Below are 24,836 nucleotides of genomic sequence, written 5' to 3' on the forward strand. Positions count from 1 at the left end.
CAGCTACACAGTATGTGGAGGCCACAGGGAGACTAACCACAATGCATGGCCTTCCACAAAGTCAGATAAAATTATTGGCAAGGAAACACAGTGAGGGTATATAAGCTCTAGTGTGTTAGGTCAGAAAACAGGCTCTTGAGCAATTTATTAAGCCTTCTGTGCCTGTTCATGATTATACTACATGTATTTTAATAAGCTCATGCTTCTAAAATTACACGGGAACTACCATTTCCGAGAAGATGGAGTGGACACATTTTCCCTAATCCTCCTACTAAGTACAACTAAAATCCCCAGGGAATTTTACATGAAACAAACACACGTCCAAAAGATGGAGGACAGAAGACGGACTGTGAGGGACTTCAGGACTTGAACAGCAAGGCAGAGAATTCCCTGGGATTTCTTTTTGCCTCGAGTATCCCAGGCAGGATACCACCTACCAGAAACACCAAAGGGCACAGACAATAAAGGCCCCAACAAAAGCTTGCTCTCTCTCCAGACAAAGGGACAGGAAAAGGACAGCCTAGCAGGACAGAAATCTTTTAGGAAATAACTACTCGACTGCAGCCACATACCTTTATAGACAATTATGCCCCATCCCCACCCACACCAACCAAGATCAAGTGATGAACCTGGACTCCCACCCTCTCCTGGCTGAAATGAGGGGCCCCAACCACTAAGTCAGAGTGGCATCAGAGGAATATGAAAAGGAGGCCAGGACTTTGACCTTCTGAAGGTGGTAATGAGCCCTCCTACCTGCCATGGTGTCAAGTGAGACCATGTGGGGACCCTGGACTTCTACCCTACCTGGTGGTACTGAGGCACTGTCCCCAGCACGGCTAAGAGAACTTGTTGCCAGCAGACCTACTTCAGGAAAAGGGTTAAAGGATGCTCTCTAAACATAATGCACTCTTTATTTGATGTATTTATCTTGTTTCTTGTGTGTCTTCCTACAGGAGTACATGCCATAGGAAGGCAAGGCTCTTTGTCAGTGTTATTTTTTCACTGTTGTCACCTCATTGCTTTCAATAGTTGAGACTTACAGTGAGTGCTCAATAAATATTTGGGAGAATGAATAGCATGTTAATTTCTCTATGTATATTCAAGTATAAATTTATGTTAATGACATTTCTATTCCATATTATTAAGAGGATTAAATAAGATAATGTTCAAAAACACAACTTTCCTAGGATATGCAAAGAATTCCTACAACTAAAAGAAAAAGCCAATAGCCTGACTTAAATTTGAGCAAAGAATTGGAATAGACATTTCTCCAAAGAAGATACATAAATACCCAATAGACACATGAAAAGATGTTTAAAAAAATTAATCCTTGGGGAAATGCAAACTAAAACTGCAATGAGATCCCACCTTATTAGAATGGCTACTATCAAAAAAAAAAAATAGTGAGGAGGGGAGAAAAGGAGTATTGGCAAGGATATGGAGAAATAATCACACCTGTGCACTATTGGTAAGGATGTAAAATTTTGTGCAACTGCTATGGAAAATAGTACGGTGTTTCCTCAAACAATTAAAAAAGGAATTTCCATATGCTCCAGAGATTTAATTCCTGGTAATATACCCAAAAGAGTTGAAAACAAAGATTTTCAAATATGTATTTGTACGTCATGTTCATAGCAGCATCATTCACAAAAGCCAAAATGTGGAAGCATCCTAGGGATCAACGGATGGAAGTATGGATGAATGGATGGATGCATGGATAGATGGGTAGATTTTTTAAAAGTCGGTGTGTGTGTGTAAAATGAGGAGAAGAGGAAATGGGCAATTATTGCTGAACAGCAACAGAGTTTCATTTTTCAAGATGCAAAATGTTCTGAAGATGGATGGTGGTGGTTGCACAACAATATGGATGTACTTAATGCCACTAAACTGTACACTTTCAAGTGATTAACATGGTAAATTTTATGTTGTGTATTTTGCAATACATTTTTAAATTAAAAAAAAAAAACATACCATATACCATATCGACAATATAGTAGAAACTCATTAAATGATAGAGTACAGAGGTGGGTTAACATTTATAGAAACACATTGTGTTTCTTGCCTATAATTATGGCTAATCAACAAGGATCTAGCTGCATAAGTAGGTCTCATTGTCCGTTTGCACCAGCTTGGCAAAATCAACCAAGAAAAAAGGGTGTGTCAGGGAAGGGTCAGTGTCAATGGCTACAGTGACACTTCCATCTAAAAGTTAGATTGCTACCGCCTGGCTAACTAAGACACTGTCTCAGCAGGAAAGAAAGTTTCTAGTATTCTTTTACTGCAGGAAAAATAGAGCCAGTAAGAGAATAACAGAATTGGATTACACCTTGGGAAAAAAAAAAAATCAATATGCTTTATCCCAGTGCCCATAGCCCAATTCTGTAGTTTATTCAACAGAATTTGTGACAACAAAATTGAAGAACTCAGTAAACTAAATTATTCCTATCAAATTCCCATTGAAAGAAAAGGAGCATCTTTACTAACAGAATTGAAGACCTGTCTAGTTGGAGGAGTAAGTTTCTAAGACCGAGAGGTATTCTTGCCTAGCAGGAGAAGGACCAGAGTTCAAAGAGAAGACCCAGAGGGTCAATGGCAGTTTTCTCTCAGCTGGGGGACCACAGCAAGGTTTGGAGGAAGAGTACTGTCCATGCCTTCCAAACCACAATGGTCCAAGCTGCCTGCATTCACTCTTCTCGAAATAATTCACTTACCAAAAGTTTTAATAAACTGCATTAAAATAAAATTTTCTTTTAAGTAAGAATATATACCCCCATCCCAGATCAAGATAGTCAACATTTTCATTATCCCTTCAGCAGCCAAAAGTCCCCTTATGCTGCTTCACAATCACTATCCCTTCAGAGGGAAACCACTATTTTCATATTTTTTTATAAACAATAACCTTTTTTATTTTTTCTGTTCTGTAGCATATGGAGTCCCCAGGCCAGGGATCGGATCCCTGCTGCAGCTACCACCTACTGGATCCTTAACCAGTGTGCCAGGCCGGGGATCAAACCTGAGCCCCAGCACTCGAGATGCTGCCCAGCGGGTTGCGCCCAGGGGAATTCCTGATCTATTTTTTAATTTTTATTTTTTTTACTTTCTTATTTTTTACAATTTTGAAAGGTTACTTGCCATTTACAGTTCTTACAAAATATTGGCTAAATTCCCCATGCTGTACAACACGTCCTTGAGACTACCTTACACCCAACAGTTTGTGCTTCCCACTCTTCCATCCCTATATTTTAACTTCTGTCCCCACAGACTAGTTTTCCTTGTCCTTGAATCTCATAGAAATGGAATCATACAGCATATATATTCTTTTTTTTATCTGGCTTCTTTATTCAGCATGTTGCTTTTGTGTATTTGTAGTTTGTTGTTTTCTTATTAATGAGCAGTATTCCAAAGGCGATTACCCAAGAGCCAGTAGGCATATGAAAAGTCACTTAATATCATTAGTCGTCAAGGAAATGCAAATTACGAGCACAGTGCAATGCCAGGATAAATAAAGCTTTAAAAGGCTGGCTATGACAACTGTTGGTGAGAAAGGGGGAAAACTGGAATTCTCATCCTTATGGTAGAAGTGTAAAACGAAAAAACTTCTTCGGAAAAGTATTGGACCGTTTCTAAGAAAGTCAAACATAATCTACCCCAGGACCCAGCAGGTCCACACACAGATATATAACCAGAGCAATAAGTGTATATGTACACAAAAATCCTTGTAGAGAAATGTTCATAGCAGCTTAACTCATAATGGTCCAAAACTGGAAACAATACAAATAGCCATCAACTGGACAATGGCCACATAAACTATAGTATATGGAGATCCAGTTGCACAATTGGTCAGCATGTGGTACTTCCATGGACACGTAAGCTATAGTATATGCCAACGAATTGTTTTTGAGGGCCTACTGTGTGCAAAACAATCACACAGTAGGCCCTTCTGCTTGTCATCTCTTCTCCAGTGAGCATGACACCCTCTCCTTGGGGATTCCATTTTACCCTCAGTTTCCTATGACAGCAAGCAGAGGGCACTGGACACTATATACCTCCCAGTATCAGATACATGCCCAGTTTCCCCAGTGGCTATTACATTCCAGATTCTGAGTCACACAGTAGTCAACAGATGTCTTATTTCATCAACATTTCCTGATCTTGGTGCCAGAACCTGAGAGGCAGATACAAAGATAATTAAGACAGGTCTCTGCCAAGGGGATGATGGTTGAGATGGGGCCTGGAATCAGAAAGACCTGTGCTTGAATCCCAGCTCTGATCAGCTGTGTGCTCTTGGGCAAGCCCTGATCACCTCATCTGCGTAAGGCTTTTGCACAGTGCAAACCAGAATAATAATGCCATCAAAAGAGCATTCTATGAGCTGCCTGTGAATTGCACAGCATGATGTCTGCCACTTAGGAGGTTTTTAAATCAATGTTATTTATTATTGTTGTTATTATAATGTTCACAATCTAGAGAGAAGAGACATCAATGAATTTCACATAAAAGCAGATGATCAGAATAGAGGTATCAGCTTGAACAGAGGTAAAATGAGTTTGGGGGATATGGAGAGAAAAAAGAGGCTAATACGGGGTAGAAAATTCTAGTAATATTACTCATAGAGTCGAGTGTCAGCTTAAGAATTGCAGCTCTAGGAGTTCCCGTCGTGGCACAGTGGTTAACAAATCCGACTAGGAACCATGAGGTTGCGGGTTCGGTCCCTGCCCTTGCTCAGTGGGTTAATGATCCGGCGTTGCAGTGAGCTGTGGTGTAGGTTGCAGATGCGGCTCAGATCTCGCATTGCTGTGGCTCTGGCATAGGCCGGCGGCTACAGCTCCGATTTGACCCCTAGCCTGGGAACCTCCATGTGCCGCAGAAGCGGCCCAAAGAAATAGCAAAAAAAAAAAAAAAAAAAAAAAAAAGAATTGCAGCTCTAACGTTAATGACCAAATAGTGCAGTGAGAGGCAACATGATGTCATAAAAAGAGCATCAAGATTGAAACCCTCCAGCCTTAAATTTGAATCTAGATTCATTTATTTATTAGCCATAGGATTTCAGACAAGTCATTTAACCCCCTCTAAACTTCAATTTCATCAATTCTAAGTGATGAAAATTCCCATTTATAATGGTTGTTGAAGATGAAAAGAAATATTTGTCAAACACCTGGGATAGGAGTTCCCATTGAGGCTCAGCGGTTAACGAACTCGACTAGCATCCATGAGGATATGGGTTCGATCCTTGGCCTCACTCAGTGGGTTAAGGATCCAGCATTGCTGTGAGCTGTGGTGTAGGTTGCAGACATGGCTCAGATCCCGAATTGCTGTGGCTCTGGGGTAGGCTGGTGGCTACATTTTTGACTGGACCCCTAGTCTGGGAACTTCCATATGCCATGGGTGCAGCCCTAAAAAAAAAAAAAAAAAAAAAAAGACAAAAACACCTAAGGCAAGACCAGTTACTCACTACACAAATTTTAACAATCACATGAACTGAATACTAAATTAAAGTCTTACACACACTGTTCCTCTTGGGGTGAGAATGGGGGTTCTTTACAAAAAGGCTACATCATGACCACCCTGGTGGCATTCACCTCCTGTCATAACATTACAGCAGTTTAAAGACACTTAGGGAACCTAGCAGCCTTTTCAGCCAGGAAGATGCACACCTACATGAACAATTTTGCAGAATCTAAGAGGTTCAGGGACTTCCCCAAAAAGTAATCCATGGAGTTGCTGAGTTTCCAGCCCCTGGTGAAGAACTGAGCACCTGAAAGAAGACAAAACATCCAAGGCATGTCTCTTAGAACCTCACTCCTATTACCTGCTATTTAATTTGGGCTCAGTAAGGAGCAGAAGAGTGGACCGAAGTGTGAGAGCAAACCTGGTAAAAATGGTCTCCTGGGATTACATTTTTCCTCACTCAAAGAGTTTATGAAACCTTAGCACCATTAATAACATGCTAACCTTGAGCTGACTCAGCCTGTGGAGCCCCATTGCTGCAGCCTTCGGGCAGGTGGGCTTGTGCGCTTATCAGTAAGTCCACATGGAGTCGTTTGTCAATACCCCACTTGCCATCCACACCCTTCCTTTCCCCAAGTTGATACCGACCTCAGTACACTCAAATGCCACCTCGCCACAGGGTCAGACTGATAGAGGGAATTTTTAAAAATGTTTTTTCCAGATGCTTTGTCACTGTGTACATAGCCTAAATGTTCCATGACACTGTGAGAATCTGGTATAGGGGGAAATGAAATATCATGACCTGAACTGTCTGTAGATGCTGCTTTGTCTTTCTGAGAATATGTCAACTTTGATTCAGTCTTGAGAAGAAAGTTATCAATAAAACTGATCCCCTGTATTTCCCTTCCATCATCATCACCACCACCACCACAATCGCTGCCGTCACCACCAGCGCCACTGTTATTAGTACGCTGGCAGGCTCAGAGGAGATCACTCTCTGGAGTCTGAGCCCCAAAGAAGGGTTTTCACAAGGCTTTTATGGGCTACCTCTGGCTGGTAGTGAGCTGGTAGTGAGGTCAGGCAAGGTAGGAAATGAGGAAACAAGTTTACAGAAGCAGATGTGTGGGGGAGGTGTGGTTTGGGCAGTTGGCTGGACTTTGCTTAGTCATCATGGCCAAGGTCTCTCCTTTCTACATTTTTATTGGGACAGTTTCTCTTACATCACCACTATTGCCAAAATGTGGCCTCTGTTCACTGGTGCTGAATAGAAAGCTCAGCGACAGAGTTTAGGGTGATGGAGAAAAAAATAGCTTTATTGCTTTGCCAGGTAAAGGAGGCCACAGCAGGCTAATGCCCTAAAGACTGTGCCTCCCTTGGGAGAGATGAGGAAGTGGTTTTATTGTTTGGGAGCAGAAAATAGGGCCACAGATAAGGGTCAGGGTAGATGATCCTTCAAAGTTGGTATTTAGCGGCCCCAGAACTGGTTCTGCTGGTCCTTCTCTCTGGTTTTCACTTATTGGGGGTTTTAGTTCTGCAGAAGAACTCAAAGATACTGTTATGTATATCCTTGAATGGGAAGCAGGACCCTGCCCCAAGGCTGCACTATCAGGTTTCTTGACTATTCCTCCCTTGTCTCTGCATCCCCCTCCCTTCCCTGATTAGCAACTGTTTGAACCTGCCCTTTGGAACCCAGGGAAGGTCAAGGAGGCTGAAGCTTATTTCCTAAAAAAAAAGAAAAGAAAAGAAATGGGGGACACAGGAAGCCTTGTGCCCAGGAGCCCCACAGTGTACTGCTCAGTGTCACCATCACCTCCATCATCATTGTCATGATGCTTCGTCTTGTCCATTTGTTTACCCATCTCTCCTATTCCATTCTCTGCTCCTTTATGTCCCAGGAGGATGATTCCTCAGACTCCCCCTCCCAGATTTCCTTCCTGCTGGCTTCCTGATTGGTTTGGTCAATTGGAGGTGGAGAACAGAGCACAGGGTATTTCTTCCCCACGCCCTTCTGGTTTGTTTGATTTATAGCCATGGCTGCCTCCTTTCCACCCGTAGCTTTTGTCAAGTGGCCTCAGCTCCAAAGATCCCAGCTCTGTCTGGGCTCCAACATCTGATTTCCTCTCCTTGTCCCTTCAAGACATGGGTGGTAAGTCTCCCACTGTTTCCAGTCTCTGGGTGCCCCAACACCCGTGTTTATTTTCCTGTCACCACTGGAACCATGATTCACAGTGTTGCTGGTACCATCCCAGTTAGATTCTGTGTCCTGCCTGGATCCTGGTGATCTACTGTCATCTTCTCTGTGACTATTGATGGACTGCGCTTCGTGTATCAAACATTGTGCTTTCCTTGAGGAAAGTATTATTTTACAAATGAAAAAGTAGATTTAGCCATCTTAGAAATCTTATCCCAGGTAACACAACTAGTAAGTTGCAGAGTCAGAATTCAAGCTACTCCAGAGCCTCTTTTTACATTCCCAAGAGTTCTCCAATACTGTCTGTGTCAGAATACATGTTTGCTACAGATCGAGGTTCTGAGAAACCGACTCACAGCTCCGTCGAGGAACCCGCTGTAGGTTTTCACGTGCACAAGAAAAGCTGGCTAAGGGTCATCACCTGATCCAAGGGAGCTGATTGCCTGGGCTAAGTGACCGCCTGTGGGGCAGGCTGGCATTAAAACTCTGACCAGTCCAGGCAAAAGTAATTACTTAGCCAATAAGACCTTTACCCCCTCCCATATTTAAATGAAAAATGCTAAGAGAATTAGTCAGGAGATAGAGGGAGGAGAGGAAAGAAAACTGCAAAGAGAAGCAAGCAATGAGTGACATGGCCATATGGTAGAGCAGTGACCAGAGGTGCAGCAATGATAATAATGTCCCCAGAGCCAACCTGAAGCCCAAACAATGGCTATTCTTCGCTTCACTGGTCAGTTCACCAGTGATCTAAGTAATTGTTGGTCATGTCCTGCCTGACCCAGACTCATTTGATTGAGCTGATTTCATCCAGCTTTTCCAGAACGAGCTCTCAGCTAACAGAGTGACATAGCCCTCCTACTGGTCTTCCTGAATTTACTCTGTTCTTTTCTCTAAACCATTATTCACTCTGAAGCCAGAGTGATGTTTCTTTCCAAAGCGTAAATCTAACTTTATTAACCTCCTTGCTTAAAAACTCACACAGTGAAAATTCCCTACAATAGCATGCAAGTTCCTGCATAGTCCACCACCGTGCCTCCTCTTCTTCCTTGGCTGGAGCATCAAGCCCCCTCAGCCTCTCTGGTCCAGCCATCCCGGCCTTCCTTCAGTCCCTCTTGATCAGCACACTCCCTCCTGCCACTGGGCTCAGCACGGGCTGTTCCTTCTGCTGGGACTGTAGACCCCTTGCCCTTTCACCTACTTCCACTCAGCATCAAACATCACTCCCTTGACTTCCCTGCTAGATGTCAATCTCACAGTATCCTCCCAGCACGGTGTTGTCACAGGTGTGACTTCTTACGTAATTACCTGATTGATATCAGTCCTCCCCACCAAGGTCCCTGAGATCAAGGTCCATGTCTGATTTTTCTCACTGTTGTATCCCCAGTAAATTGTAGGGTACGTGGCCCACAGCAGGCACTCAGATATTTGTTGAATGCGCAAATGATTTAATGTCTACCTACAAATAACACTAGGGAGAAACTCTTCCACAAGTGCCACTGAAATAGTTGTCATGGAGCAAATGACAATAGTAACAGTGGGCAAGTGACTGTTGCTTAGGAAGAGCCAACACACAACAGGAGACCAGAATATGTGTGGCTGTGTTCACAGTACCCAGGACCAAGTGCGCTGCTTGGAAGGGGAGCCCAATCCTTCTGCAGCCCCGACATCTACCTTAGCACCTAGGAAAATGCCCAAAAGGTCAGTGGCACTTGGCTCTCCTTTATTGAGTTCATTTGAGCTTACAGGTGTTATTTCCAAAGAGTTCATGTCCACAACTTGGTAGCCAGGATAGTGTGAGTTTGGTGCCTATGATTACCCACCTCAATCCAGCTTTAAATTCGACTGGAAAATTAAAGAGAACAAGGAGTTCCTGTCGTGGCACAGTGGTTAACAAATCTGACTAGGAACCATGAGGTTGCAGGTTCGATCCCTGGCCTTGCTCAGTGGGTTAAGGATCTGGTGTTGCCATGAGCTGTGGTGTAGCTCAAAGATGTGGCTAGGATCCCACTTTGCTGTGGCTCTGGCGTAGGCCAGTGGCTACACCTCCAATTAGACCCTTAGCCTGGGAACCTCCATATGCCATGGGAGTGGCCCTAGAAAAGGCAAAAAGACAAATAGTAATAATAATAAAGAGAACAAATTTGCAGCTCTGACTGCAAACCCAAAAGGTAATACATTAAGACAAATGTCTTTGCATCTTGGGAGACATTTGTTAATCAAAATTGGTAATGATTTTAACTGTACGGCATATTCTTTCAAATGACGGAAATTTTTTTCAGATCATTCAAATGGGTGAAATTATGGCTCATGAAAAATATTCTTCCTTATGTAATTCCCTTTAGGGAACCTACTTCGGTTCAAAAAAATTAATAGGTCTCAGGTATTCTGCTGGGCCAGAGATAGTAGGAGATACAGAGTAACCTCAGAGCTCTTGTTTTCAAGGACCTCACAGACTAATGGAGGAGATTGTAGCAATGGAAAATAACACAAGCCAGGTGTTCCTGTTGTGGAAATGAATCCAACTAGTATCTGTGAGGATACGGGTTCAATCCCTGGCCTTGCTCAGTGGGTTAAGGATCTGGCATTGCCATGAGCTGTGGTGAAGGTCACAGATGAGGCTTGGGATCCAGCTTGCTATGGCTGTAGCATGGGCTTGCAGCTGTAGCTCTGATTCGATCCCTAGCTGGGAACTTTCATATGCCACAGGCGTGGCCCTAAAAAGCAAAAAAAGAGAGAGACAGAGAAATACAGGCCATGCTGAAAGTTTACATGGTGTTCTATACACTTAGGATAAACCGTACATCATTTATTATATGAAGGAGATAATAATGGTTCACAGTATTTAGAAAATAAAAGAGCTCATCAAGAAGGCCATAAAAGGTCTAAGATATCATAGAGTCCAGCTTCCTAATTATACAAGTAAGAAACATGAGGCCCCCAGAAGTCATGATCTCTTGGCTAGTCAGTGCCCATACCAGATCTTGAACCCAAAACTTCACTTTGAAGAGCTGTCAAAGATAAGACCAAGTTGTACTGTTCTTACTGGCTTTCTCCAAACCACTCCAGCCATTGGGGGTTGAAATATCAAGCAAACATGGATTTTCTTTTTATAAGGGAGCAAGATCCATCTCTCTGCCTCCCATCTGGCCCTTTCCACTCTCCTTCTCTTATATCAGGGGAAATAACTTCCTCAAATGCAAATCTGATTATGTCATCCCCTTCCTTCCATGGCCCTTAGCATAAAAACCTGCAGCCTTCCTAAGGCTCACTCAGCAGCTCTGCTCCTGGCCCTTGACTGCAGCCTCAATTTCCACCTCTCTCTCCTCCCTTCTCCAGGTTCCAGCCACACTGTTCTTCCTCTCTTCAATCACGCCATGCTTTTCCCCCACCCTGGGGCTCAGCCCATACTGTTCCCTCTGCTCAGAACATGCTTGCTTCTTCTTCACCTAATGTTGCATGTGGCTCAGATAAAATACCGTTACCCTGAACTGTAGATGGGTGAGTCCTTCCCTGGCCCATCTGTGCTCTGCCATTGCTCTATATCAAATTACCTGTTTAACATCTGTCTTCTGCACTGGACCCTTAGCCCCAAGAGTGCAGGAATTGCTTCATCCCCACCCTCCAGCATAGTAGATTCTTAGATACGCTAAGCTGCTGGAACAAAGACACTTCAAATCCTTGGTGTTTTACAGAGCAGGAAATTGTATTTTTCATGCGACAGTCCAGAGTGGGGGTTACAGGTCCGTGGCACTTTTACTCCATGTCACCATGTAAGGACCTAGACTGATGTGGCTGGTGCCTTCAAGATGTGGCTTCCGAAGTGCCCCCAATCATTTCTGTGTTAATCATCTGGAAACGAAAAAGAGCATGGAAAAGCTTGCATGGAAAGAGATGGCTTCTCTTCTGCTCCTTTTCCACTGGAAGGCATTTCATTACACAGTCATAAGACTACAAAGAAGGCTAGGCTGTGTGGTCCAGCCATGGCCAAGCTCCTCTTCGCTATGTGACCAGGGAGAAAGGATTTTGAAAGAGAGATGGCTGCTCCAACAGAATGCTCAGTGCAAATTGAAAATAATCTTTAGGAGTTCCCGTCGTGGCACAGTGGTTAACGAATCCGACTAGGAACCATGAGGTTGCGGGTTCGATCCCTGCCCTTGCTCAGTGGGTTAACGATCCGGCGTTGCCGTGAGCTGTGGTGTAGGTTGCAGACGCGGCTCGGATCCCGCGTTGCTGTGGCTCTGGTGTAGGCTGGCAGCTACAGCTCCGATTAGACCCCTAGCCTGGGAACCTCCATATGCCGTGGGAGCGGCCCAAGAAATGGCAAAAAGACAAAAACAAACAAACAAACAAAAAAAAACCACTTAAAAAAAAAAAAGAAAAGAAAATAATCTTTAAATCATTATGTTGCTCTACTTTAGATGCTGATTATCAGTACCCAAACTCCCAGAATCATTATGTCTCTTTCACTTTGTTGGCAGAATTTCAGTATCCAAACAACTGGCTTCAATAAAAGGTAAGGCCTGGGGTGACAGAGATGTATGTGTTTCTCCTCTTCCATGAGAGCATGCCAAGAGTTAAATATCATAGGACATCAAAGAATGCCGATGATGTAAGAGACCTTGTGGATGAATCATCAAACATTTATGATGTGCTTTTTAAACATTTGGGAACATCCTGCTGTGTAGCACTGGGAACTATGTCTAGTCACTTATGATGGAGCATGATAATGTGAGAAAAAAGAATGTATACATGTATGTGTTACTGGGTCACCATGCAGTACAGTAGAAAAAAATAATAATGTTTTGGGGAAATTAAAAAAAATGCCAAAAAAAAAAAAACACATTTGGGAACAGAGATCCAGGGACAGGTATTAGCTCCCCCAGACTTAGAGGCCAAGCTAAAATAAGACATGGACCCCTGACTCCTAATTCAGTGTCCATCCCCCCATGCCCAACTTGTCTCCACGGGCAGCAGCATCAGTGTGTCCAGAACAAGACCATCAGCATCTGACTCATGAATGTTCCATGGTACTCAGGATGCAAATAAGTCCCCAGCTGCCTCTGTTGATTAAGCAAAACACAGTGTGACAAACTCCCAAGGTATAAATATTTGCCCTCAGAATTCCAGTTCATAGGTAAAATATCTTTAGAGCTAACATTATCGTCATGGAAATAACAGTATATGAAAAAAAATGTGCTCATATACTTGGATCATTTTCTTATTCCAAAATATGTGGCTTATTTACAGCATAACAAGCATAGCTGGATACTCCTATATTGCAGTTATTTCTCCTCCTGGGTGGTTAGTCTATGCATCCAAAGGATAGGCTTTATGTTTTAATTTAAATAAATCATCCTAATGAAAATAGTATTTTTATACTCTCACAACACGAGACCCATGATTTCTTTTTTATAATTTACACAGTTTCAGGTACTTCTGATAATTGTCCAGGACAAAATATTATGTCCATGACATGATAAATATCCATGACATTTCTCATGTAACAATCCTTTCTGGGGCTTTGAGGGGAGTTTGTAACTATCAGCCTCACTGCCCCTCAACAAACATACACACACATCCCGTTCCTAGCACTAGACTCCTTACATTAGGCTAGTGAGCCATATTTACTCCCACGTCCTAAGAAAACAGAATAAATATGCCTTATCTTGCCAGAATGTTTTCTTCAGTGATAAGAAATTTTAAGTGTTATTCATTGAATCAGACATGGTTAGATCATGGAATGGAAGGCAGTACCAACTACATTTTCTCTTCCAGCTACATGGGTTTAGGCCCTTAATCTCTTGGGGGGAGGTGGGTGGAGATAGGGGTTGAGAACATATTTGCCACTAGCATCCAAAGTAGTTTTATTGTGGAAAAGTTTGAGACGTGCTGGAGTTTTGGGGAAACTATTGATCTAGCAAGAAAAGAGCAAGAGATCTACTAGTTTTTAGTTTTGTCAAATACTAACAAACTTGGAAAAACCACTTTCCTCCTGTAGGTCTTTATTTTTTCATTTGCCAGAATAAGTAGTATTAGAATAAGTTCCAAAATGAGCTGATTCTGACACCTTGCTGTACTAAGGGTTGTGTTTCTACTATGCTAAAGTGTTAGGAACTCACTCGATCAAATGTTTCATGTTTCGTGTTCCACGTACCAAGGCAGGTAAGGAGAGAGAGGCAGAGAGTTGTTCTGAAGCTAAGTCAGTTAAGTCCAGTACACGTATGCTGAGGCCTACAACACACCAGAGTCAGGCAGCGAATGCAAATATAAGATGCAGTGACTGCCCTCAGGGAATACGCAGTCTGGAGCTGAACTGTCCAGTATGGTAGCCATTAGCCACATGGAGATATTGATCCACTTGCCATGTGGTTAGTGTGAATTGAAATGTGCTATAAGTGAAAAATTATGTCAAGACTTGAGAATTAGTAGGAAAAAGTATAACATATCCCAATAGTTTGTTTCTGTTGATCACGTGATGAAATATTTTTGATTCATTGGGTTAAATACTATATTTTTTAAATGATTGTATCTGCTTCATTTCACTTTGCTAATGTGACTACTTAGAAAAAAATTTCATTATAATTATGACTCGTATCTTCTTTTGGACAGCACTGATCTAGAGGGTAATTTAGACAGAGGAACAGAGTGTTTTGGTGTGAGGGTTATGATAAGTTCATGTTTAGGGAAGTAGAGAAGCACAAAGGAAAGGTATGTAGCCCAGTCCCGGGGTTTGGGAAAGAGTCCTACAGAATATGCTGCCCGAGAAGCAGCATCTCCAGGCAGTGTACATCATGGGGAAACAGCAGACAGGCTGTGTGACCTTGAGTAAGCTACTTAACCACTCTGTGCTTCAGCGTCCTCATCTAAAAAGTGCGGATGACACTGGGACTCATGTCCGAGGGCGGATGTAAGAGTTAAAGGAGTCAAATTGCGAACATCCCATAAAGAAGTGGCTGATGTAGAGTATTAGCTCCATAATCCTTTATTACTATTGTCCATCAGAATACAAGCTCCAGGGAATCAGGGATTGTGCTCTTAACATCAGCCCCTGATCTCTCCTCAGAACTAGGACAGGGCCTGGCCATAAGTAATTATTGGAAGGATAGAGGGCATAAGAAACTACAGACAGTTTTTTATATTATTAAAGAGTAGAAAGTGAGCGAGGAAACAGCAGGAGAGGGGGATATGAAGGGCCTGGTTTAATACCCTGTCCACTGCCCCCATTCCCAAGGCAAGAGAACTGAATAAAAGAAACATCCATCCTTTGCATTTTTAATAGCACTTAGCCCTTTACAATATGCTTTCACACATTTGCTCACAACTCTGTGAGGCAGACAGGGCAGGAATTAGGAGGCAACATGCTGGGTTTATTAAGGGAAGAACCCAACCATAAAAACAGGAAACCAAAAGTATCATTAGTATTGGTAGGGTAACCAGAGCTCCTTGTTATCTTTTATTTTTAATTTCTTCTAGTGCTGTTTTTGCCATGAGCATATGTTATTTTATAGTCAGGAAAAAAACGCATGCTGTGTTTAAAAGATTGGAGGAGAAGGAGGAGAAGTGGGCTGGGCCAGATGGAGTCCCCATCCTAGAAGGCAGTCAGACCTGAACTTAATCAGAGGATTGGGAAATGTCAGGATTCCACAGCCTCCATGGAGATGCTCTTAGAAGGAGTTATTCCAAAGCGGCAGATCCATCTTTCTATGGCCTTTCAAGGAAGACAGGCCTTCAAATCTTTCCTCTGCCATTTTTGAGCAATGTGGCCTGAAGGTTTTTAATTGTTTCATGTGTCAGTTTCCAATATATGAAACTGAGACACAAATAGTACCTACCTTTCTGGGTTTGCCAAGCATTAAATAAGATTTTGCTTGAAAGGCATCTGGCACCTAGTAAACAAGAAATGTGTCTGTCATTTGCAGGCTCATGCACAGCTTGAAAGTTCACCCCTTCCTTGCTAGAACGGAACTGGCAGGAGAGTAAGAGGCTATTGTCCCCCATGAGAAGTCTCAGGCCCAGTAAAACAACTCATACTAAAGCTTTCCTAATTATTCTGCATTACCAATAAATAAATCAACTGGTAAAAGTTACAGAAGGGAGGATAATGTGAGAAAAAAATGTGTATATAATATATATATATTATGTTTATGACTAGGTCACCTTGCTGTGCTGCAGAAATGGACAGAATATTGTAAATCAACTCTAATTTTTTAAAAAAAATGTTTTAAGTTACAGAAGGTTTGTTTACCTCCCAAGAAGGTATGCTGCTCCCTGAGCCTGGAACACTCAATGCAACCATCCTCCAAGGTTGCCCCACCTACCCTGTACATGGCAATTCCACCTATCTTATTGTTCTTAGCTTAAATAGTAATCTTCTTACAGATGCCTCCAAAACCACCTAAGTACTTTTCTCCCCAGACCTACTCTGTAATTTCCTATTTTTTTTTTCTGTCTCTGTACTTTCTTTGCCTCACATATCACAAGTTGCACATATGCACATTATGCATGTAGATGGAGAAAAAAGTATCATATATATGCATAAAAAAACCCATAAAAGTATACACTCATATTCTCTTGACTCTTACTTATTCCTCCACTAGATTGCAAGATAGGTGAGGGCAGAGGCCACATGTGGTTGTGTCACTTCGGGTGCTAAGCAGCTCAGGATGTACCAGGAACACAGTAGGTCCTCGATACAAAAGCCACCTTTTACTTAACTGATCCTCTTTCTTTGAATCAATGATTACTGTACGTTCTCTGGGTGGAAAGCTGTGGGATTTTTTTTTTTTTTTTACATTTTTAAAAATTAAAATATAGTTGATTTCCAATGTTGGGCCAATTATCTTGGGTTCTGTTTTTCTCTTCTTCCTATTCATTCACTCAGCAGTATATACTGGCACCTACTACATAGCAGCCATTTGTGCTGGTCACTGGGAATATGGTGATGAAAAGGAAAGCTATGATCCCCGGCCTCATGGAGCTTGCATTCTAGTTGGAAAGAAAGATGATTAAACAAGTGATAATTGTAAAGTGGGAAAAGTCCTTTTAACAGTGGATGTGATGGGGACTGAGAGAACAGAGAGGATAAGAATTTTCTCCACTGCACCTTGTAGAGTACTCAGGTTTCACTCTGTGCTCCTCACTGGAAAGAAGTGAGTTAGTGCCACCATTTCATGGAGTTTAAACCAGAAAAACCAGCTGGGAGATCACTGTGTGTGAAGTCATGAGTCAAAGAGAACACTTTTCTATCATGAAATCAAAGGACTTGTCCTAGATGTCACTCTGTCTCACTGGTGATGCTCTATCTGACATAGACTATAAACTCCACAAGAGCAGGACTTCATCTTCAATGAAGTATCCCTAATGCCAGGGACTGTGCCAAGCACATAGTATGTGCTTTATAAATGTTTGTTGAATAACTGAATGAAATTACACATTTGAAAATCAAGGCTTAGAGAGGTCAGGTGTTTTTCCCAAGGTCACATGGCAAGCAGGGGGTCGATCTCATCCTAATTCCACTAGCCACTGAAAGAATTTTTGTTCTTTATTATTTAAAGATCCAGAGTCGGACACCTCCATGTCCCACCCCCAGACAGGTGACAAAGAGCTCAAGGTCAGGCTCATACTGACACACAGCTTTCAACTTTGTCCCCAAGTTCCTGTGGAAGATAGAGCCTCATGTCTGGGGAAGGTCATTTCTAACATAGGCTACATTGTTGTACACCTCTTCTCCCATAGCTCTGCGCAAGGGCTCAGATCTGGAAAAAGCCATCGCTACTGCTGCTCTGATTTTCAGAAACTCTTCTGACCTTGACGGCAAACTTGGAAAAACTACTGCCAAAAACCTGCTGCGAACCCAATTCAGGAATTTCACAGAGGTAAGAGAATTAACAAACTGGTAGAAAGAGGGAGCCACACCATAATGGCTGACCCAAAGAGCCAACAATTCCAGCACAGAGCCCTGTTATGTTCTTTGTTCTTTCATTCAACAAATGTTTACTGAACAACTACCCTATGCCAGGAAGTGAGTTGAGCGCTGGGATTAATGTAATCAACAAGCTAACAAGCCGGCTGAGAAGAGATGTGCCAAAAAAGTGATTAGAGATGGTCAAAGACCATGAACGAGTAGAGCATGCAATGAAAGAAAAAAACAGGGACCCATCTTGGGCTTTGTGGTCAAAAAAGGGGTCCCAGAAAATTACAGGATAGCTGAAGAATGAGATCGAGGGTGAGAATGACAGCTTGGAGGACTGGGCATAAAGCATGTCAAAGGCCTCTGAGGTCAGTGAGCCCTAGTGAGAAGGTGGAGGGAAGCAGGAAGTTGTAGGGGAGGAGGCAGGGGGAGGTGGAGAGAAGCTACATCTACAGAGGCACAGCCTGAGGGCGGGAGGAAGCCGGGGATGGTTTCTACATCCATGAATGAAGAAATTACATCAGCAGCAGCAGGAGATGAGACTGGGGTGGGGGTGGGGAGAGAGACAAAGAAGAGGAGAAGAAATGTGGGGAGGGAACCTAAACAAAGGAGGACATTGGTTGGGACTAGGGTGGCGAATGTGAGAGGCATTTGCAAGGTGGATGAGCAGGGTCTGATAACTGATGGGCTATAAGGACAGAAGGAGCAAATAATAATACCCCAGGTCTGCCTGTGGGAAGTAATAGCCGGTGGTCCCACCCCCAGAGAAGAGAAAGACTGGAGAATAAGCAGATTGGAGGGAGGGAAGGGGGGGTGCAGGGAGGTGAGAAATTCCGTTAGGAGGTGTCAAATTTTAAATGTCTTTGAAACTTGCCATTGCAGAAACTCAGGCAGCAACAGGGTATATGAGCATGAAGGTCAGAAAAGAGATCTGCAGCAATGAGAGTCAGCAATATAAAAACAGATCGGAAGGGGGTGACCTAAATCATCTGGAGGCATATTCAAATCCTCAGCCATTAGAATACCATCTTCAGTATTTCTCCCACATCTGCCTAGAGCCTGTATTATATTTGACTTAGAACTTTTTAAGTTAACGCTCTACTTAAATGAAATTATTTTATAAGGAGCCTTGATCACCCTTCTAAATGTAAATTCAGTGGGTAAAAGTGGAAGGTAGTAAAAAACACAGTTGACCATTCTTATTTACTCTTTATTCTTGCATCACCTAAAATTGCATTATGTTCTACCAGCAGTATGTGCTCCAAACTTCGGAAAATACTAGCCTAGGGAAAATGTGCAAAAAGAAAAGAGAACCTCACACAGAAACTAAACCGCCAACATTTAATAGTAGCTCAAGTGAGAAAAAGAGTTAAATGGAAACAGTCTCTCAGGTTCTCTGTGTATTCTGAGAAGTTAGAAAGAACTATTATAGTCCCTTTAAAATATAAAATATATATGGTTTAGCATACTACGGTTATATAAGGTGTCATCCACTGAGAGACTCTGGGTCAAGAGTACATTTTTCTATGAAGCTATGGTTATTTCAAAAGAGTATGTATGAACTCGTCCTTTTCTTTTTAATTCCACAAATAAATGATTTTTTCTACAAACAGTGAATAGAATGTTGGTTGCTGGAGGGTGGAGGGTGGGCTGATGTAAGTCAAAGGGTACAGATTTCCAATTATAAGAAGAACAAGTTCTGAGGCTCTAATGCACAGCATGGTGACTGTAGTTAAAATCTGATCTGCATACTTGAAAGTCTCTGAGAGTAAATCTTAAGTATTCTCACCGCACATACAGAGTTAACTCTGTGAGGTGATGGATGTGTTAATTAGCTTGATCTTGGTAATCATTCCACAAAGTACGTGTATTATCACCTTGTAACCTTTAAATATATACATAATTAAATGTGTCAATTATTCCTGAATAAAGTTTTTAAAAATGTGTGTGTGTGAGAAAGAGAGAGACACACAGAAAAGTGACAGGAAAGAAATATTAATAATAGTTATCTATCTTTGGGTAATCTGTTAAAGGGTTATTTTTACATCCTCTTTTTAAAAAGTATTTTTTCTCAGTGTCCAATATTAAACATATTATTTTTGAAATAAAATTTTTTAAGAAAAACTAAGCCAGAAACATCAGGCAGAACTGACAAGAGATCAAAAGTTCTGGGGAGTCTTTACAGAAAGTGTGGGAGAACATATCCTGTATCATCAGCTTCCATCAGAAGCCAAAAGAAATGACAAATCCCAAAGAATGCTGCGTCTACCTGGCAAATTCTCAGCAAGCTTCTAACTAGTGTGCAAATGAGAACCTAGTGGATGGATCACATCATCTGAGGACCCCAGAGGGAAAGAATTCAAACCAAGGTCATTGGGAAAGGCACCTCATGTCCCTCAGGTTAGGCTGAATCCCAGAAAGGCAGCCAATTTCAGGATCTCTAGCAGCAGACATAGCCAGGCCCCATGCCATCCCACCCTCTCCTCCAGGTGAGGGGTTAGACACCAGGCACCAACTCCAGGGGACCTGAGGGGCTCCTCCCTGGTGTCCTCAGTCTCAGGAGCTTCCCTTCATGGAGCATCCCTTCAAATGCCATTGTGGTCCAGCCATCCCCTCTGCCCCATGAGATCCCCTAAGGCAGACAGGGCAGAATATTCTTCACTACTGACTGGCCTTCCTCCCAAATCCTCTCTGCTAAACTGAGCTAGACCTTCTGGCTGAGGCCTGGGTTCTGAGGGGAATATGTCCTTTCTCCTAAACCTAATGTGGGGGATCTTACTTATCCCTCTATAGCCAGCCAGAGAAAATAAAACGCAGCACCTAAAAGCACTGCTAAAAAGATACAAAAGCAAGATGGCGGGCCAGGCCCCAAGAGCACTGGAACTTGTCAGCTCCATGCTCTTATAATATGTAGAAAAAAGAGAGGAAGAGAACCTCCAGCCATCTCTGACCTCTGAGCAAACAGGGTGCTTAACATTAGTAAAAGACTTCTCTCTCTCTCTGTCTCTCTCTCTGATCTCTAGCTCTCCTGGGAGAGGCAGAGACAGCTCCTTTCACTCTCACTGGTAGGTGTGACCCCTAGAGGAGAACCAGCCCAGAGAAACATGAAATGTCCAAGCCTATAAGAGGAGTATCATCACTCCCAATGTGCCTTAGTCATTGCTATGTTGGTTTTTTCAACTAGCACATGGCTGCACGTTTGGAGTTGAACTAAATGCCATGAAGCAAATGACCTTCACATTTTTGATGCCACTTGGGAAGATAGTTCACAAACTGTGGCTGGAACTGAAAAGCATCTCCATTTATGTGCTATTCACATGTCTTACTTCAATCTGTCTATGGGGACCATGAACTTGGGTTTGATTTACAGTCACACTAAATGCTGATCCTTCTTTCAAAGCACATATTTTTCTTTTAGCATGTTTTATTCCATATTTATGAATAATCTTATGCTCAGTAGAACACACAGTTAATACCTCCAAATAATAAAGGGATTGTAGTTTGAAAATCTGGAAACATAGCAATATCTGTGTTTGTAGAGGTGGACATGGCAGTTGAGTGTGGGCTCCAGAGTCAGGCAGCTAAGCAGTCAATCCTGGTTTCCCACTAATAGCTGACTAGCTTTGGGAAAATTACGTAATTCTCACTGAGTCTCTGACACTGCATCTGTATAACAGTGGGGATAACCACAGTATGTATTCAATAAGGCCTCTGTGAGCACTCGGTGAGGTAACCCATGAAAAGGCTTAACACATGGCTAGACTAGTAGAACTGGTAGCAACTTGACATGTCGTTAATAACACGTTTACTATTGCTTATTATCTGTTACACCAAGGTGGCACCATGAATTAGGTATTTTTACTTTTTCTTCGTTATTCTGACAGGGACAAGAAACCAAACCAAGATACAAAGACCTCCTTTCTGAACTCGATGAGCATACAGAAAATAAGCTGGATTTTGAGGATTTCATGATCTTACTGTTAAGCATCACTGTAATGTCAGATCTGCTACAAGATATATGGAGTGTGAAAGTTAGGCAATAAACAGCTTTAAATATATAGTTAGATAAGTGAATGGCAAATGCCAGTGTTAAGTGATTAAAAATTTTTCTCATTTTTAATTAACTGAAGGTACCCAGCATGTATCTATGGTTGCTTGGGATGGTTCTGATTGCTGATATTCAGACCCAGTACAACTATATAAAACAAAAAAAAACCTATGCCAACTCTTCACGAATGTTTAAATAATGCAGCCTCTGGTGTTTTACAATATGATAGGTGTCATATATCGCTGAATATTACATTGCTTTTGCTGAGTCAGTAATGTCTTACAGCACTTTTTATTATAGTCCTTACAGCCACTCACTCGATCATTCATTCACTTATTAAACAATATTACTAAGCCTCTCCTTGATGGTATTGCTGAGAATACAGTAATGAACCAGCTAATCCGTGCCCTCACACATGCCTGCAGAAGTCCAGCAGAAGAGATAGACTACAAGCAAATTATCAATCAATTGTACATACAGTGTAATTGTGATAAGGTCTCCAGGAAGCTAAGAGAGCTGTTATCACTGACCTAGGATCAAAGGTCAGAAAAGCTCTACTTACATTCTGCAAAAGACAGAATTATTGGGGGGAAAACATATCAGCGTTTTCCAGGGCTACAAGTGGGAAATGCAGTTGTTCACAAATGGGCAGGAGGGAACTTTTAGGGGGGATGGGAATGTTCTATATCTTTGATTGTGGTGATGATTACAATGGCTGCACACATTTGTCAGACTCTTAGAAGTACACACTAAAAATGGTGAATTTTACTGTATGTGAATTAATCCTAAATAAACATAACTTAAAATTCTTAAATCCCATAATCCTGGTAATTTCTGGCCATGTTTAACCAACAACTCCTTGAGAAAAGGATCTAAAAGTGGCCGTGTCCTAAGGACACACATCCCCTGTGGACATCCCTGTATCCCTGAGTCTGAATTCTACAAACACGCACAGGTCAACACCTGAATCTTTGAGATAGACTTTCACAAAGATTTTTACTCATTATAAAATTATTGTAGCTTCCTGAGGAGTTCCCATCGTGGCTCAGCGGAAACAAATCTGACTAGTATCCATCAGGATACAGGTTCAATCCCTGCCCTTGCTCAGTGGGTTAAGGATCCAGTGACATGAGCTGTGGTTTAGATCACAGATGCAGCTTGGATCCCATGTTGCTGTGGCTGTGATGTAGGCTGGCAGCTACAGCTCTGATTCACCCCCTAACCTGGGAACCTCCGTATGCCGTGGATCCGGCCCTAAAAAGACAAAAAATAAATAAAATCATTGTAGCTTCCTGAGTTCCTTCCCTCATCTCCCCTTTTCTTCCCAGCCCCACACTGTAAGCCTCAGAGGCACATGTTAAGAAACGCCTTCAGGCAGGAGACCGCTGCCCCTGGTCTAGAGAGGTGTTATCTCATCCTGCAGTGTTCAAATCCACCAAGACCTGACTCCTTGGCCCTCCCCACTTTCCAAACCTTACACTGTCTCTGTCCAAGAGTTTTTATATACCATGTGAGGGAAAGCCCCAGACTCTACCCTCTGTCACCATTTTAATAGGCGGTATGAGTGTTCAACAGGACTTACCCCATGTGTCAGGCACTTTTTTTAGGGGCTTTACAAGTATTAACTCAACTCCCGTCACAACCCTATGAGATAGATACAAGTACTGTCATTTCATAGATGAGGAAACCGAAGCATAGAGTTTTCAATTTTTCCAAAGTCATACAGCTGGCAGGTTGGAGAGTTCTCTACCCTCTCTGTGGGCTCTGTTAATTTTAATATTAAACTGCATCGTGAACAATAATATAATTCAACACTTCAGGCACTGTGCAAGAGAGAGAGAGAGTGGTGCCAGCTGGGTCCTAGAGCACCATTTGGCAGTCCTCAAATAGAATCTGTGGGCTGCTCTCCCTCAAACCCCTTTGTATCTCAGTTGCAAGTAGCTGAATATGGCAACCTCAGTGACCCATTAAAGGTCAAATTCACACCTTTCAGGGAAGGAGAGAACAGATCCTGGCCAATGGTGTGAGGAGGAATCTTGGAGCCAGTCCAACCCTCTGGGCTCCCGGTAAGGATTTTTGAAACTCCATCCCAGATGGGAACTCACACTCCTCCAAGGAGGAAATCAATTATAGAATCTATTTTAGCTCAATGCAAGGAATGAAAACAGAGCAAAAGCTCGGGCAGCATCAGTGACAGATGAGCATAATGCCAAGACTCAAGATCACAGAAGCCTCACCTCTTAGTTCGAGTCCCCAGACCACGAACTAAAACAAAGTTTCCATCTTGAAATGGTACTGTCATCATAGGTGAGATTATGGATGCAAATCTGACCTGGAATCCCTTGGTTGCAAGAAGAAAGTCCACTCAAATCACATACACACACAACATACACACCCTCAAAAGAAAAAGGGATGAGTTGTATTGATGAACAAAGTACAGTGGTAAAGACTGAAATGGAAGGGCAGAGAATGCAATAACTGTTCACAAAATACTCGAAACAGTAATAGAAAGCAAAATCAAGGTTTTGCTCTTAGGATCTCTTAAATGAATTGGTTTCTCATCTCTGCTTCTGTCTGCATGTGGTCTTTCTCTCATTTCTATTTCTATCTCTGCCTCTTTATTTATCTCTACCTCTTGACTAATTCTTTCTGATTCCTGGCACAAAAGCCAAGCACAATGTCCCTGTTGCTACTTTTCTTCTGTCTTTAAATGAACAACCAACACTCAACAGCATCTCAGAAGCCCAAGGCCAGTACCCAGGAGCAAGAACCTACTTGGCTGAATTTAAGCAGGGATGACTCCAATCTAGATGTCTGCTCAGGGATGCAAGTCACATGTGCCCTCAGCAGGGCCTGTGAGAACTGACCCCAAAAGTATATGGATAGGTTCTCAAAGAAGGAAGGGAGTTGCTGGGGGAGAAATGACTGACAGAGGAGGTTATAAGAATCTCTACTACAAAATCCATAACTTGGACCAGCAGGGCAGTGTTCCTGGCTTCTCAGGGAACATGGGAATGGATAGAATAATCTCCTTTGTTATTCCAACAGAAACCTTTCTTGCATTGTCACTGGATAAAAGGAGCTAACCTGAGCCTCCCTGGGAAGTTTTCCTGTGATTAAATAGTTAAGATGTTCCAATACAAGGGCTGCAAGCACCCTTGCAATTTGGTGAGCGTGACAGGAACGTACCGAGTCCTCAAACCCCTAATTTTCTTTATTTTAGCATCTAAAAGTGGGGC

The 24,836-nt window shown here is 42.4% G+C and overlaps 1 protein-coding gene across 1 annotated transcript; it reads left to right on the top strand.

Moving 5' to 3' along the window:
- Positions 1–9,210: 9,210 nt before the first annotated feature.
- Positions 9,211–22,416, top strand: SNTN (sentan, cilia apical structure protein). The gene is made up of 4 exons (XM_003132294.5): positions 9,211–9,337; positions 12,118–12,152; positions 17,375–17,514; positions 21,434–22,416. Exons 1-4 carry the CDS (start codon positions 9,228–9,230, stop codon positions 21,590–21,592), a joined length of 444 nt encoding a protein of 147 aa, XP_003132342.1. The 5' UTR covers positions 9,211–9,227; the 3' UTR covers positions 21,593–22,416.
- The last annotated feature ends 2,420 nt before the right edge of the window (positions 22,417–24,836 follow it).

Source organism: Sus scrofa, chromosome 13, assembly GCF_054392235.1.
Source record: "Sus scrofa isolate SSC_HxYL_T2T_F1_AM1 chromosome 13, Sscrofa_HxYL_maternal_Yorkshire_Landrace_v2.0, whole genome shotgun sequence".
Lineage (NCBI taxonomy): Eukaryota > Metazoa > Chordata > Mammalia > Artiodactyla > Suidae > Sus > Sus scrofa.